The following is a 17,840-nucleotide window of genomic DNA, read 5'->3' as shown; positions in this document are numbered from 1 at the left end:
CCACGGCCGGCGTGCTGTGGCCAGCACACCGCACTGATCTGATGGCAGGAGCCAGGTACTTATCTTGGTCTCCCGTGGGGTGCAGGGCCCAAGCACTTGGGCCATCCTCCACTGCACTCCTTGGCCACAGCAGAGAGCTGGCCTGGAAGAGGGGCAACCGGGACAGAATCCAGCGCCCCGACCCGGACTAGAACCCCGTGTGCTGGTGCCACAAGGCGGAGGATTAGCCTAATGAGCTGCGGCGCCGGCCAGGAATCTCTTCTAAAACATCCTCATGACGGACTTTCCTCCTAACCACTTCAGGGCAGAGAATTTACTACTAACTCTCTATTAGGCTTCAGGAAGATCTTTTCTACTGTTACAAAGTATCAATTGTTGGGAGAGTCTTCTTTACAACAAAAGAATCATCTTCACCTTAGAACCCTTACTGGAGTTTGGTTGTGCAATTCTTTTCCCACATGTTAATTCTTCTCTCTAATTTATACAATCTCTAGATTACAGAACACCTGGAAAATGATTTTCAGACCTCTCACCTTCAAGATATCCTCCTCAAACCAGTGGTACACATGCTGTACTCCAGAACATATTTTTATTTCTTTTATACTATTTTGCTTTCTCTCATTAGTGGTGAGATAACAAACAAATTTTACTTTGGGCAACAAATGCTTTCCAAAAGGAAAGGTAGAAAAAATTTTAAAAGCTGGGGCTGAACTGCCACTGGAACCAGGAAACAGAAACTCATTCTATGTCTCCCACGTGGGTAGCAGGAACCCAATCACTTGAGCCATCACTGATGGCTCCTGAAGTCTACATTAGCAGCAACTGGAATCAGGAGCAAGAGCCAGAGCTGGGCATCAAACCCAGATATTCTGAAGTGGGATGCAGGCATCTTAGCCAGTGTATTAACCATGAGGCTAAGCACTCATCTCCATTTTTAAATTGAAAGCACTCCACATCCCACCTCACATGCCAGAGTGGTGACATAAAAAAAGGTTTAACAATTATTTCAATTATAAATTTCCACCAACTCTCCTGGTCTTACTGATATACACATCACAGAGGAATTATATCCCAGCATTCTCTTTTATAAATATATGCATGAAGATATCCTAAACAGCACTCTGGCCTCAGAATCAGCCCTTAAGGCATTCGGATATGGCTGAGGAGCCCATGGGAGTATTTTAGGCATGGAAAGACAAGACACTCTGGCAAAAGAAAAAAAAAAAAAAAAAAAGAAGACCTAAATGGAAGATCTCTGTGAGTGAGATCCCAGTGGAAAGAAAAGGGCTCCATCAAAGAAGGAGGTACCTTTCTCTGAAGGGAGGAGAGAACTTCCACTTTGACTATGACCCTGTCGGAATAAGATTGAAGTTGGCAAACTCAAAAGGCTTCCATAGCCTAGGCAACTCATGACTAGAGCCTAGGGAGATTACTGACGCCATAAACAAGAGTGTCAGATTGTTAAGTCAACAACAGGAGTCACTGTGTACTTACTCCTCATGTGGGATCTGTCCTTAATATGTTGTCCAATGTGAAGTAATGCTATAACTAGTACTGAAACAGTATTTTACACTTTGTGTTTCTGTGTGGGTGCAAACTGATGAAATCTTTACTTAATATATACTAAATCGATCTTCTGTATATAAAGAGAATTGAAAATGAATCTTGATGTGAATGGAATGGGAGAGGGAGCGGGAGACGGGAGAGGTGTGAGTGGGAGGGAACTTATGGGGGGAGGGGAAGCCATTGTAATCCATTAACTGTACTTTGGAAATTTTATATTTACTAAATAAAAAAAAATACCTGCATGAAAATTAAGGGAAAGAAGAGAAGTGTATGCTGTATGACACCTTATAGCTCATATTTTAGTACAGTTCTCTAAACATACAGGCCTGTCAGCTAGAGTTTGCTCTTCCGTCATCACCCAGCTACATGACCCTGGGCAAGTCATTCTGCTTTCTCAGTTGTATCCATCCCCTGACTTCTCTATCTAATAGAGTTAATTGATTGCATGCAAAATACTTTGAAAAATACTGTGCACTTATAATTTTGAAACATTACTATGAAGGAATTTGATTATTGGTCCTCCTACTTTTAGAGTAATGCTATTCATATCTCAGTAAAAGTCAGTATTTCCTTGTAAAGTGATCCTTTAAAATGGATCTCTTGGGCGTAAGTCTTACTGACCATCTGGTATGATTCTGAAGCCAGAGTTGTGGACTACAGCGTGACTCTTGGGAACAGCATATGAAACAAATACAAGCAAGTATTTAAGTATTAAAGTATAAAATTAAGTTACAAGCTTGATTAATATCTGATAAAATATCTTCTTGGTACTTGTCTAAAATATAATAATCCAAGTGTGATGATGCCAGGATTTTGTTGATACACAAACTGAGAAAGGGAAAAAAGCCCACCATGACTTGATTAAATAAATTAAAATACAAGTGGTAACTTTGGTGACCTGGGAACCAAGTTTCACCTAAATTGAAGCTTTCTTGTATAGAAAAACAGTAAAATGTTATTACTGAAAACAAAATTTCCCATGAATTCCTAAAAACTAAAATATTCTAAATAATTGCTTCTTCAGCAGAACATGGAGCACAGGCTACTTACCACAAGTCTATGGGATACTCAGACATTTATGTCCTTCAATCCAAATTTTTAAAAAGAGTTCCACAGCTTTTGAATTGCAAGATGACCATCTCTAGGGCCTCAAAATTCAAGGGACAACTTAGATATTTATGATAATAAAAAAGGGAAGACTGTAGTATCCAGGCTAGATGCACATCATCATGAATATCTGGCATACTGATCTTCGTTGCATATTTACAGGATATATCTAACATGATTATTGCAAGATTTTTTGAACCTCTGAGGACAAAGTAAATAATGTGCAAATATATCTTGCTGACTTATCAAATACAAGGCCATTAATTTTGTCTCTATATTATTACTCCATTAGTTCCTTATAACTTTTACTCTTTATGTGCTCTAAAGACTTGGATGGCACAATTTAGGTGGTTAGATACATGCAAAGAATACTATGCTTTAGAAACATTCTTGGGTTATTGAAGTGAAAAGTTAAATATTAGAAATGCTGAAAACATGAGAATGAGGTTTGTGAGAGCTGCCAACTATTTGGTACCAATTAGAAAGTATCTTCATCTGACTCATCACTCTTGGGTTTGGTAAGTCTTTCCAGTTCCTCTCCATCCTAAAAGGAAATATGAAATCAATAATTAATCCAAACAAAGCTAGAGAAGTACTTTTAATGACTATGAAGAGAAAGCCTCACTAAATACACTAGGGTCTTAATGATTCAATCATGGGTCTTATTTCATTAAATTGTAAAAATATTCTGCATTTTAAGTTGTAAATAAATTGTAAATGTAACTTATTTCAAATGAAATAAGTTTTTAAACAGAACTTTTAAAAGTATAATGAAATCATTAAAAAGAAGGTGCACTCAATTCAGTCCTTGAGTAGCAAAGTTAACAATCTGAACAAAGGAAGGAGCACCATCTGCTGGTCTTGAGGAGAAGTAATTCAGGGTTGGAGAAATGGACAAACTAGGTCTGACCTAACCTGCTTTCCTTTTACGCAAAAAACAGGGAAAACAGCACTAGTCCATTGGAAAAGAATACAGTACATCTGAATGTATGCTCTGGGAGGCATCAGTACCTTTGTAACTTAAGTTTCTAATTTTATCATCTTAAGCATCTGTTGTATCACCATTTCAGAAGCATTATACCCAGAGAATTGCCACGAACACTCAAAAAGCAACAGATTTTCCTCAGAGTGAAATGTTCACTGTGTGAAATATTTCATATTTTTGTGTTCATGAAAACTGTAAATATAAAGGGTTTCTTGCTTATTTCCTCTTTTAATATATATTTAAATCCTTTATTACAGTTTCCATAAGATCACTGTTAATTAATTTGCCTATAAAATGACTGATAGATCCTACCAAAAACAACTATAAGCAACTGGCAGATACTCAGAATAATTACATGATTATTTTCTAGAACCTACTTTTCTCCTACTTTCTGAGACCCTTTTTGAAGACTACCTTCTTAGTGAAATAGAGAAACCCTACCCTTCTGGCACACTGCGATTTATGAACACTACAGGAAAGATTAAGGAGTTGGATTTTCTGTTTAGCAAGACTTAACAATGTGAAAGATCAACTGTTCTTCTGAATGAAGCTCATTTCTCCAACTATTGTGGAGCAGAAAGAGCAAGGGACTAAGAGTCAGGCCCAGTATCAGTCCTTTCCCTTACTACTCATAAACCATTTAGACTACTTCTTCATTTATAAAATGAGGAAATTAGACAAGATAGCCATGAGGCATTACCCACTTTGTCCAGTGTCTGTGATTCTGTAATTCTCTATGATGCAATTAATGTATAAAGTCCTTGAGACTTTTTCTTTCCCTAACAGCATTTATCATGAGCTCTTGCATACCTCTGGAGTCCAATGAACATTTATCAATTGATTTTTAAGCACAGAAATCCAATATACTCTTTGATAAAACAGCACTGATTTTTCTTTGAATTGAATAGCCATGCTTTGCATTTGTGAATAAGCAAGCCAAAAAGAACATCCTTACAAACTTACCCCACTGGAACGCTCCCAAAGACTGCCACTTAGGTCTCGGATCCTTTCTTGCCTTGGTGCATAGTCCAGACTCTGGGGCTTGCTGGCATTATAAATAAATATGGAGAGAAGGACTGTTGGGGCTTCCAGGAAAAACTCCAGGGATGGCCTGAAGTCAAAGATCAGGACAGACACAGCAGTGATGATGACAGTGGTGACCTGGGCCATCGAGACATGAAACATGTTATCCAGGAACTTCAGAATGAAAGCCACTGAGAGGCCCTGGAATGCAGTCACAAAAATAAGGGCTACTGAAAACGCATTGTGGCCATAAAAAAAGCCACAGTTCTTCATCTGGTCACGGTTATTGCTCTGCACTGCCAGGGTCAGTGAGTTAAAAAGAACACCAAAGAAATAGAGTTTGCTGTTCTGTATGAAGATGCTTTCAGTGAGCTGGTTCCCCTCCTTTAATATCTTTTCATTATAAATATTGGCCATTGAAGAAATAAAACACTGGACTATAATAAGAATGTGGCCCAAGCCAAGACGAATGTGAATGAAAACCCTGGCTCTGGTGTTCCACTGAGGTTCAGGAGAAGTCCACTCCTTGGCTGAGCAATTGTCGTTTCTGGGACACTCACTTATGAAGTGAAGGCAGGAATTGGATGGGCTGAAGAAGGCGTCGTGATGAAATCCATGGCCTGCTAGGCTATGCTGAGAAGTTTTGGTCACAGTAGTTAAGGCCACAATAGACAAAAATAGAATCAGAAGGGAAGCCCACTGTATCCATTTGAGATGCCGCCTGTCCAAAAATGAAAAACACAGTTGTACTACTGTTTTTTTTTTTTTTCCTCTATAGACTATTTGTGCTGAAAGTTCAGACTCCTGAGTATTTGGTTGAATTAAACATTGTTGGTTTTTATCATAATTCCCTACAACTGAAATTCATCAGAAACCCACTGGTCCTGCCTCTGCTTCTCAAATGTGACATTTTCATTTACTTTTGTAATAGCTGTCCTCTAAGGATATCTGGTTGCTTCTCTTTGTAAGTTTCATTTAAACTTGCAGGTTTAACTAAGCCTTATTTCTACCTCCAGAGCTGATCTTGGATGTCTAGCACAGTAACTTTTATCTTGCTATAAAGTTAAGTTACGGCAAGAATTCTCAGCCTGAGAACCAGAAAGGATGTAGATGAACTTCAGAAATCTTCTATACAGCGAATTTCCCCCTACAGAGGAAAGTCTTTAGAGCTTTATCAAACCCTTGAAAGTATTCATGATCCAAAAAGCCCTGAAGAGGAAACTAGCTCCTGGATCAAGGGCCTAGTTGTAAAGCATTATTTCAGCAAACCACTGGCTGGTAAGGTGAGGCACAATGATTTACTGGGTAGTGTTTCAGTTTATGAAATTCTAACAATGCTCTGCTTTATTTACTTGTTTTGCCTAATAGTAAACTTGTGATATATAGTGTGTATGTAATACTATAATTATTTCAGTTTGCTGATTCATTCAGTTCAAAGGCATTTAATAAGCAGTTACTATGTCCTAGGCAACCTGGAGAGATAAAGACTCCACTCATGAAGAATTTACCCTTCACTAGGGACAGAGCCACAAAACTGAGTAACAGCAGATCACATCAGATGTGACACACAGAGCAACTGGGGCACACAGAGGAAAGGACACTGGAATCTGTAAATGCAATCAGGTTTTGCTTTGAAAAAAGAAATGACACTTGCATTGTAAGATGAAAAACAAAGTGAAGTATGCCATGGGAAAGGAGAGCGAGATATGCAGGCAGCAAGAAGGGTCTACGCAAAGGCAACAAGAACACCCAATGTTGGGAAAGAAGAGAGGAAGAGCTGACTGAGGCCGAGATGATCAGGAAGGCCTCTGGGGGGAACAGAACTCTTGGCATTTGAAGATCAATTAATCAGATGAAGAAGTGGGAAACCATGAAAGAGAGTAACACAAGCAAAGGCAGAAGGGTGAAGCAACAGGTAAGAATCTGAAGTTCTGAGAGTTTTGATCTCATTCTCACATTTCTTGAGTACCTTGTAGGGGTGAAATAATTCCTGCTCCAAGGGAAGAAGCAGGTCTCTGAGAGGTCAGCTGACCCCCCAAAGATCACACATTTAAGAAACAGCAAGGAAAGGATTCCAGCCCTGGTTTTATGTCTCCTTCATGGATTATCACATTTTTAAAGAATATTTATTTATTTATTTATTTGAAAGGCAGAGATACAGAGAGACAGCAAAGAGAGAAACCTTTCATCTGCTGGCTCACTCTTCAAAGACCACAATGGCCGGTCCAGGGCTGGGCTAGGCCAAAGTCAAGAGCCAGGAGCTTCTTCCAAGTCTCCCACATGGGTGGCAAGGGCCTAAGGAGTTGGGCCATCTTCTGCTGCCTTCCAGGTGCATCAAGAGGGAACGGGATTGGAAGTGGAGCAGCTGAGACACAATCCAGCGACCATATAGGATATCAGCCTGCAAAGTGCAGTGTAACCCTGCTACACAACAGTGCCAGCCATTAAACAGTAATTGTGACCTCCCAAGATGCATACACAGGAAAGACTGATTTCATCAGTTGCTTTACAACTTCAAAATGTGCAGACAACTCTAGACAGTAGCATACCCATGGATATCATCATGTCTTTTCATGTACATAATTTTAAAAGAACTGAATCTAGGGTACCTGCATTGTGGAGCAGCAGGTTAAGCTGCACCTGCAATGCCAGAATCCCATATAGGTGCCAATTTGAGTCCTGGCTGCTCCACTCCCAATCCAACTCTCTGCTGATGCATGGGGAAAGCAGTGCAAGATGGCTTGGGTCCCTGCCACCCCTGCCACCCATGTGGGAGACCTGGATGGTGCTCCTGTCTCCTGGCTTCAGCCTGGCCCAGCTCTGGCTGTTGCAGCCATCTGGGGAGTGAACCATCAGATGGAAGACTCATCTTTCTCTCTGTCCCTCTAACTCCGTCTTTCAAATAAATAAATAAATCTTAAAAAACAAAGAACTAGATATAGAACTAAGGATGGAGTCAGCAGGGCTCTCTGCCAAAAGTGAGCCAGTCACTTAAAGTTTTAAAGGTGCAGCTGGTACATATTAAATCATGGAAAGTAAATAGAATGGGGGCCGACGCTGTGGCGCAGTGGGTTAAGCCGCCACCTGCAGTGCCGGCATCCCATATGGGCACTGGGTCAAGACCCGGAAGATCAACTTCCAATCCAGCTCTCTGCTCTGGCCTGGGAAAACAACAGAAAATGGCCCAGTCCTTGGGCCCCTGCACCTGCATGGAAGACCCAGAACAAGCTCCTGGCTCCTAGCTTCGGATTGGCGCAGCTCCAGCCATTGTGGCCAACTGAGGAGTGAACCAGTGGATAGAAGACCTCTCTCTCTCTGCCTCTCCTTCTCTCTCTAACTCTGACTTTCAAATAAGTAAATAAATCTTTTTTTTTTTTAAAGAAAGTAAATAGATTGGAAACAGAATAATACAGGGATGAAACACCAGCATCTAACTTATAAACATCATTATATAATCAATTATTGTAAATGACTGAAAGACATATGAGGCAATGACATAACCTCCAGTATTTAGTTCTCAGTTCTGACAGCTGTCGGCTATCCACTAATATTGACACTGAGAATAAATAACCTAAGAAAACAAATCCTTAAAGAAGCTAAACAGTACCTACTGCAAACAATTACACATTCAAGGTAATGTTCTAGAGAAGGTAAAAAATATTAAGACTTAAGCTAAAGATAGATTTCCAAATAAGGTTTAACAAATTACTCTATAAATTTCGCTGAGGATTTGTAATCTTACAAACAATGGCTGCTTTCTCCTGGAAGAATTTCTTCTTCAGTTTAATTGATGTAACACAGCTTAATCTCTGATAGCTCCACAGTCCAGGGAAACACAGTGACTGATGCTCAGACCTGGACGCTTATGGCTAGTAGAATTGTTTTCTCACAGAGTTTCTGTTCCGAAACATAATTTTTTTTGAGGTCTTCTTTTTTTTTAAAGATTTATTTCTTTATTTGAAAGTCAGAGCTGCCCAGAAAGAGGAGAGGCAGAGAGAGAGAGAGAGAGAGAGAGAGAGAAGTCTTCCATCTGGTGGTCACTCTCCAATTGGCTGCAACAGCCAGAGACGCGCTGATTCGAAGCCAGGAGCTAGGAGCTTCTTCCTGGTCTCCCTCGTGAGTTCAGGGGCCCAAGGACTTGGACCATCTTGTACTGCTTTCCCAGGCCATAGCAGAGAGCTGGATCGGAAGTGGAGCAGCTGGGACTTGAACTGGTGCCCATATGGGAAGTCGGCACCGCAGGCGGCAGCTTTGCACGCTATGCTGCAGCACCGGCCCCCCTAAACATAATTTTTGACAGGTGAATGCACTATTGTCAATATATGTATATTTTATCAAATAAATGATAGATAAGAAAATGATTGCTTTTATTATGAAAATAAAATTGAAGGCTTCCCAAAGAGTAGCTAAAGGCAAATCACTCAAATTAAAGAACTGCTTTTGAATTACATATAGGTGGGCTAGTTGTAAAAGATTTGGGAATGAATAAAAATCTATTTTTAAAATATTCTCAAACACTTGATGCACTTTAGGGTAACTGCAACCGGAAATGATGTATAGTGAGTGTAGCTTCAGACGAGAAGTCCAAACACACACACACACACACAAAATGGAAAGGACTTAATTCAGCATCAAAATTGCTTAGATTCTTGTATATACATATACTGTGTGTGGGAAGGATAGTTCCCACTTACCCATGGGTTTATTTTCCAGTTTTAATAACCTACTACTCAAAATCACTAAGTGGAAAACTTCAGAAATAAACAACTCACAAATTTTAAACTGTGTCACTTTGATTAGCATGATGGAACCTATTTTAGTCCCACCCAGAACGTGAGACATGCCTTTACCCAGTGTATTCACACTGCGTTTATGCCACCTGCCTGTCAGCCACTTAGCAGCTATCAGATCAACTGCTGCAGCATCTCATTCTGAGCTTGTGTTCAAGTGACCCTACTTTACCTAACAGCCATATCAAGAGCAGATGCAGATATGTCAGAGAGAGCCAGAAAGTGCTTCAAGTGAAAATGTGAAAGTTCTTAATAAAAGAAAATACTGTGTGCTGAGCTTGCTAAGAACTACAGTAAGAATGTATATTCTGTCTAAGAAATTGTGAAAGAGGAAAGAGAAATTCATGTTAGTTTTGCTATAGCACCTCAAACTCCAAGTTACAGCCATAATGCATGCCAGTGCTTGGTTAAGGTGGAAAGAAAGGCAGAGAAAGAGACAGAGACAAATCTTTCATCTATTGGTTCACTCCCTAGGTGGCCGCAATGGTTAGGGCTGAGCCAAGCTGAAGACAGGAGCCAGGAACTTCATTCAGGTCTCCCATGAGGATGGCAGGGACCCAAGTACGTGGGCCATCTTCCGCTGCTTTTCCCAGACCGTTAGCAGGGAGCTGAATTGGAAGTGGAGCAGCTGGGACTTGAAATGTTGCCCATATGTGATACCAGCACTGCATATGTGGCTTTATCTGCTACACCACAACACCTGTGCGACCCCCTTCCCTTCCCCAATATAGTGTACACAGCATTTTGTATTGTCTGGAATTTCAGGCATTTACCAAGGGGTCTTAGAAGACATCTCCTGCAGATAAGGGGGTTGGGGGTAGAAGTTACTGTGTATGTGTATGTGTGTGTGTGTGTGTGTTGTATTGTATGGAATTTCAGGCATTTACCAAGGGGTCTTAGAAGACATCTCCTGCAGATAAAGGGGTTAGGGGTAGAAGTTACTGTGTATGTGTATGTGTGTGTGTGTGTGTGTGTGTGTGTGTGTAGTCAGCCTTCCATATCTTCTGAGTTCTATCAACTGTGAATTCAAAATATAAAAGTACTTCAAAATGTTCATGGATGGGGCTGGTGCTGTGGCACAGCAGGTAAAGCTGCCGCCAGAGGTGCCAGCATCCCACACAGGTACTGGTTTAAGTCCCAACTGGTCTACTTCCAATTCAGCTCCCTGCTATTGTACCCGGCAAAGTAGCAGAAGATAGCTCAAGTACTTGGGCCCTAGCACATATCTGGAAGACCCCAAAGATGTTCCTGGTTTCAAATCAGACCAGCTCTGGCCGTTGTAGCCATTTGGGAAGTGAATCAGTGGATGGGAGATACCTCTCTCTTCCTATAACTCTGGCTTTCAAATAAATAAATCTTAAAAAAATGTTCATGGATAAACTGCATTAAAATTTTATTTTGGTGCAGAAAGTTTTTGAATAGTTTTTTCTTAGTAAGCATTTTTCATAAACCTTTTGAAGGATTTTTTCTTTTAAGATTTATTTATTTATTTATTTGAAAGGCAGAGAGAGAAAGGTCTTCCATCTGCTGGTTCATTCCCCAAATGGCTGCAACAGCTAGGGCTGGGCCGATCTGAAGCCAGGAGATTCTTCTAAGTCTCCCACAAGGATGCAGAGGCCTAAGGGGGGGCCGTCTTCCACTGCTTTCCAAGGCCATAGCAGAGAGCTGGATCGGAAGTAGAGCAGCTAGGACTTGAACCAGCGCCCATATGGGATGCAGACACAGCCTTACCCCCTTTAATACAGCACTGGCCCCGAAGGACTTTCTTATGCATGGATTTCAAAATTTTTTTGAATCAAAATAAACTTTTCACTTTTTCAAAAACTGTTTAAGTACTCTCATATTAAAAAAGTAAAAACTTACACATGTACTAAACATGTACAGACTTTTTCCCTTGTCATTATTCACAGTACAATGCAGTAAAACAGCTACTTTGAAATCATTTGCACTGTACTGGCTATTATAAGAAATCTAGAGGGGAGGGGCTGGCACTGTGGCATTAGCAGGTGAATCTGCCACCGACAGAGGCAGCATCCCATGTGGCCACTGGTTTGAGACTGGCTGCTCCACTTCCAACCCACTCTCTGCTATGGCCTGGGAAAGCAGTAGATGGCTCAAGTCCTTGGGCCCCTGCACCCATATGGGAGACCTGGAAGAAGTGCCTGGCTCCTAGCTTTGGATAGGCCAAGCTCCAGCTGTTGCAGCCACTAAGAAGTGAACCAGCAGATGGAAAGCCTTTCTCTCTGTCTCTGCCCCTCTGTAATTCTGCCTTTCAAATAAATAAATAAATACTTTTAAAAAATCCAGAGGGGATTTCAAGTATATCAGAGATATGCACAGGTTATATGCAAATGAAGTGGTATTTTCTATAATGGACTTGAGTAGTTACAGTTTTTGTTATCTATGAGGTATCTTGCAGCCAATGCTAGGTGGATTCCAAGGGACAACTGTGTACAAGTACAATGATTTTCCACTATGGGTTTTCCCAGTAACTGAACAATCCAGTTCAAATGTTATCAGATATTAGCATTTCTAGAATATTTCAATTGTATTTGATGGTAGTAAACCAAAGCAGAGCCTGAAAACAATTAACTGGACCCACAGAATTGTTGTCAGAAGAACTTGTACGTATACATTTCTTAGTCACACAGAGAAAATGACCAAGGGCAGATTGATGAAAAATCATGATTTATAGGGGTTGGCACTGTGGCGTGGCAGGTAAAGCCCACCTGTGATGCAGGCATCTCACATGGGTACCAATCCATGCCCCAGCTGCTCCATTTCTGATCCAGCTCCTTGCTAATGGCCTCGAAAAGCAGCGGAAGACGGCTCAAACACTTGGGCTTCTGCCACCCACGTGAGAGACTCAGATGGAGTTCCTGGCTCTGGCTTCAACCTGGCCCAACCTTGGCCATTGTGGCCATCTGGGGAGAGAACCAGTGGATGTAAGACCTGTCTCTCTGTCTCTCCCTCTCTCTCTAACTCTTCCAAATATTTTTTTTTTAAAGGAGAGAGATTTATTGGGGCCAGTGACATGGCACAGAGGGGTAAGCCACTGCTTCTGATGCCAGCAGCCAATACTGGGATGCCAGTTTGAGTCCTGGCTGCTCTGCTTCCCATGCAGCTTCCTGCTAACGCACTCTGGAAAGGCAGCAGAATATGGCCCAAATGCTTGGGCCTCTGCCGCCCAAATGGGAGACCGAGATGGGAGTTCTTGTCTCCTGGCTTCAGTCTGCCCTGGTCCCAGCTATTACGGACAACAGGAGAGTTAACCAGTGGACTGAAGATCTCTTTCTCACTCTCTCTTTCAAATAAATGAATGAATGAATGAATGAATGAATAAATAAATCTTTAAAAAATTTCCAAGACAACCAATGCAAACATTTCAAAATGCTTTTAATCATTCCTTCTCATAGCTTTGCTATGATTAAATCATGAAACTTACACACACACACACACACACACACACTCTGTATATGAAAAATAAGTGCTGGTTTTGTTCCCAAATCTCAATATTTAGATTGATGTTATTCCTCTAAAATAAAGCAAAAAACTTAATACAAAATTATACAAATTTGCTAAGGCTTAAGAGTAAACCAATGAGGCAACCTTTGAGGAATTATGCCTGCCACCAAGTTCCACTTTGAATCAGCAGATATACTTCTAAGAGTAAATCCATATACTTATCAGAATAGATAATAAAACACTTAGATGGTATATTTTTCCACCATTTTCAAATTCCTTCAAGTAATCCTTGTATTACTCATTAAATTTATATTTTCCACTCCTGTAGTCTTTTATTTTATTATTTGATGGCGCTTCTAGAATTAAATATAGTACAGTTCTAATATTCTAAATGAAAAATGAGTTAATTATGTTAAAGGAACTAATAGCTTTGATAGAACTCTTAGGCTGCTGCTCCTAGGTTAACATTTCATTTCATATCTGCGATGGCGCAGAAGGTTAATCTTCCACCTGTGGCACCGGCATTCCATATGGGCACCAGTTCTAGTCCCAGCTGCTCCGCTTCTGATCCAGCTCTCTGCTGTGGCCTGGGAAAGCAGTAGAAGATGGCCCAAGTCCTTGGGCCCCTGCACTAATGCGGCACACCTGGAAGAAGTTCCTGGCTCCTAGCTCCGGCCATTGTGGCCATCTGGGAAGTGAACCAGCGGACAGAAGACCTTTCCCTGTCTCTCCCTCTCACTGTCTGTAACTCTACCTCTCAAGTAAGTAAATAAAATCTTTTAAAAAAAATTTCATTGCCAAGGGCAAAAATATCATCAAAAGATTTTTAGAGAGTATAAAATAGGGAAAAATAACATATTACAAACAATAAGAAGTTCAAAATAGAACAAAGTTGATTTTAAAATGTAATAATAGAGGAATATACATACAGTGGAGTATTATTCAGCTTTAAAAGGAAGGGAATACTGTTACATGCTGTAAACTTGAGCGCAATATGTTAAGTGAAATATCCAGTCACAGAAAGAAAAATGCTATATAAATCCACTAATATGAAGTACCTAAAGTAGAAAAATTCATTGAAATGAAAAGTACATGGGTGAGGTGAGGGAGTATTGTGGCATAATGGGTAAAGCCTCCGCCTGCAACACTGGCATCCCATACAGGCGCCAGCTTGAGTCTCAGCTGCTCTACTTCTGATCTGGCTCCCTGCTAATGCACCTGGGAAAGCAGCAGAAGATGGTGCAAGTGCTTGGGCCCTGACACACATGTAGGAGACCCGGAAGAAGCTCCTGGCTAAAGCTTGGCCCAGCCCTGGCTGTTGTAGCCATTTGGGGAGGGAGCCATCAGACGGAAGATCTCTGTCTCTCCCTCTCTCTTTGTAACTCTGACTTTCAAATAAACAAATAAATCTTTAAAAAAAAGCATATTATGGAAAAGTACATCACTAGTTAGGGAAGTATAGGGGAAGGGGTAGAGTTGGTTAATGGTTTCAGAATTTCAAATCGGCAAGATGAAAAATTTCAAGATCTGTTTTACAACAATGTGAACATATTAATACTACTGAGTTGTACACTGAAAAACTGGTTAAGATAGTCAATTTTATGTTCTGTGCTTTTTCATTTTTTTGACTACAAATATTAAAAAAAAAAAAAGAGGTTAAAGAGGCCAGCATTGTGGCATAATGGGTTAAAGCCGCAGCCTGTAATGTGGACATCTCATAATGCACTGGCTGGAGTCCCAGTTGCTCCACTTCGATCCAGCTGTTAATGTACCTAGGAACAACAGTGGGATGTGGGAAATGGCCCAAGTGCTTGGGTGCCTGCAACCATGTGGGAGATCTGGATTAAGTTCCTGGCTCCTGGCTTGGGCCAGGCCCAGCCACAGATGTTGCAGCCAATGGGGAAGTGAGCCAGCAGATGGAAGATCTCTCTCTCTCTGTGTATTTCCCTCTCTCTCTTTAACTCTGCCTTTAATATAAATCAAATAAATCTTTTAAAAAAGTTAAAAACATAACAGATATCCTTGAAAAACATTCTCATAGAAGACAGTATTAGGTTTACTAGCATATTATTTTAGCTCTATTATTTAGAGGAACTTCAGTGTTGATTTTTTCAATCAGTCAAGTTAAGACTAATTCAAGGAGGCCGGCGCCATGGCTCACTAGGCTAATCCTCCGCCTGTGGCGCTGGCACCCCGGGTTCTGGTCCTCTGGGGCTAGAACTGGTTCTGTCTGGGGCGCCGGTTCTGTCCCGGTTGCTCCTCTTCCAGTCCAGCTCTCTGCTGTGGCCTGGGAAGGCAGTGGAGGTTGGCCCAAGTGCTTGGGCCCTGCACCCGCATAGGAGACCAGGAGGAAGCACCTGGCTCCTGGCTTCGGATTGGTGCAGTGCACCGGTCGTAGCGGCCATTTGGGGGGTGAACCAACGGAAAGAAGACCTTTCTCTCTGTCTCTCCCTGTCTAACTCTGCCTGTCCAAAAAAAAAAAAAAAAAAAAAAAAAAGACTAATTCAAGGAGCTAAGTTTACAGTGTGGAAATAATAGAAGTGGATTCATTTATTGTCTTTTAAATGTAAGTATTTAAATCATTATTACTGACCTGAAAATAAGAGGAAAAGTATGCAAAAAATGTTACTGAATTTTAGTTCATCCCAACGTTAACTATAAAAATTAGCAAAATAGGGGCTGGGTGTTGTGATGTAGCAGGTTAAGCCCCTGCCTGTGATGCTGGCATCCTATATGGGCACAAGTTCAAGTACCGGCTGTTCCACTTCCAATCTAGCTCCCTGCTAATGTGCCTGGGACAGTGGCTGTAGATGGCCCAACTCCCTGGGCTCCTGCACCTATGTGGGAGACCAGAATGAAGTGCCTGGCTCCTGGCTTCAGCTTGGCCCAGCCCCAGCCATTGCAGCTATTTGGGGAGTGAACCAACAGTTGGAAGACCTCTCTTTCTGTCTCTCCCTTTTTCTCTCTGTAACTTTGCCTTCCAAATAAAAGAAATACATTGTTTAGATTAGCACAATGTAATATAATTAGTAATATTAAAAGAAACATTTTCATTTTACTTTATGAACAGATTTGGATTTGGCAATACTAAGAATTAACTTTCTCAATACAAATAGTTAAATGCTTAGAAATTTCACAGGGAATATTCACTATGGGTTAGAGCTAAAATTACTAGCCAACTTTAAGACAGGCAACACTCATATATACTTTCTATTTTCTTTGATAAAATCAGTTTTAAATGTATATAATTCTGATATAATACCTGGATTTCACAGAAATCTTTTTCACTTTCTGCTATGATGAGAGATTCTTAAATATTTGTAGTGTCCACTAAAAGCTTGGCTAATGATGGCCCAACTGCCTTAGATATCAAGTGAGAAAAAAAAAGAGATAAACACACACAAAAATCCCCTTTCACTTGGCAAAAAAAAAAAACAAAAAACAAAAAACAAAACAAAACAAAAAAAAAACGGGACAGGCATTTGCTGCAGCAGTTAAGTCACTTCTTGGATGCTTGCATCCTCTATCAGAGTGCCTAGTTCAAGTCCCAGATACTCCACTTTTGATCCACCTCCTGGCTCACGCATACACTGGGAGGCAGCAGAAGATGGCTCAAATACTTGGGTCCCTGTGACTCACATGGTAGGGCTCCTGACCTCAGCCTGGTGCATCCCTGTCTGGTGCAAGCATTTGGGGAGTGAACCAGCAAATGGAAGATTTCTGTTTCTGTCTTTTCTACCTTTCAAATAAAATTAAAATAAATAAAAATTTTAAAAAACTTCATGTATTTGAAAACTTTGTTTCCTTACTAGTGAAATTTTTATGTGTTGGAACCAATTTTTTCCTCCATAAAAGTATATCTCTAATTTTATTATAGCTATCAATATAAAAATATTATTGCTTATATACATTTCTCAAAAGTCAATTTTTTATTCTACAAAGTGATTTTCATATGTTGGCTTCAAAGAACACTAAATGTCTTGGAATAGCATCCTTTAAATTGATTAGTTACAATTATTCCCTCAATTCACAAATAAAATGAAGAACATGATGCATAAAGCAAATTTCAGTCTAATATTTAAAGTGTGCTAAATGTACTAGTTATCCTTTTCTATGCCTTACATTAACTGTTAAATTGAATGTTTCCTCAGGGTAAAAAAAAGTCTTAGGAATTTTAACATAATTTAGATAATAAAGGCATCATGAATTCAATAAATATTTAGAGCATTTATTTATGAAGCATTCATCCTTTTGTACATATACATTACGGAAAAATGCATATCATGTAGCACATTGAGAAATAAGAAATTAACTAGAACAAGAATGTCAAACTTAAAGAGAACTACTACAACACATGTAAAAATAAATAAATTTTTATCAGAATTATTATTGAGTAACAAATTACACTGGTGTTAAGCACCCAGATCTAGTAGCATCCCCTTGCCTTAGCATACTCTGGTCTTGGCTTTGCAGCAGGACTACTTGCTGAAAATTATTGATACTACTTAATAGTTATCCAGGAGATAGTAAAGCCTGCTGACAGCCCGTTCAAAAATCTGAAATCTTAGAATTCTCCTTCAACTGTAATTTTTTAAAAGAATGAATATATACATATTTTTTATTCATTTTATTTGTAAGGCAGAGAGATGGATACACAGAGATCTACCACCCACTGGTTTATTCCCCCAAATACCTACAGCAGGCAGGGCTGGGCCAGGCCAAAGCCAGGGGTCCAAAACTCCTCCCATATGAGTAGCAGGGATGTAAGTACTTGGGCCATTATCTGCTGCCTCCCAGAACATACTTTAGCAGGAAGGTGCATTGAAAGTGGAATAGCCAGGATGCAAACTAAGAACTCCAATATGGGATACCAGTGTCCCTGGTATTAACTTAATTCTTATGTT

At 40.3% G+C, this 17,840-nt stretch overlaps 1 protein-coding gene across 5 annotated transcripts in view; it reads right to left on the bottom strand.

Annotated features, from left to right (window-relative positions):
* Positions 1 to 572: 572 nt before the first annotated feature.
* The window catches only part of SLC35A5 (solute carrier family 35 member A5), a 30,320-nt gene continuing 13,052 nt past the window's right edge, over positions 573 to 17,840 (bottom strand). For 4 of the 5 annotated variants that reach the window (XM_089331646.1, XM_008266946.5, XM_070072108.2 and 1 more), the window contains exons 6-7: positions 4,622 to 5,402; positions 573 to 3,217 (exon numbers count right to left, since the gene is read on the bottom strand). In XM_089331646.1, the coding sequence (XP_089187772.1) occupies positions 3,152 to 3,217; positions 4,622 to 5,402 (847 nt within the window). In that variant the 3' untranslated portion in view covers positions 573 to 3,151. Of the gene's footprint in view, positions 3,218 to 4,621; positions 5,403 to 5,630; positions 8,962 to 17,840 lie in introns of those variants that run through there. The other variant, XM_089331647.1, reaches the window with a different exon arrangement.

Source organism: Oryctolagus cuniculus, chromosome 4 (assembly GCF_051225735.1).
Source record: "Oryctolagus cuniculus isolate XC-2025 breed Fujian yellow rabbit chromosome 4, ASM5122573v1, whole genome shotgun sequence".
NCBI lineage: Eukaryota > Metazoa > Chordata > Mammalia > Lagomorpha > Leporidae > Oryctolagus > Oryctolagus cuniculus.
Note: the sequence above shows the minus strand (reverse complement) of the source record. Positions and strands in the feature narration are given on the sequence as shown.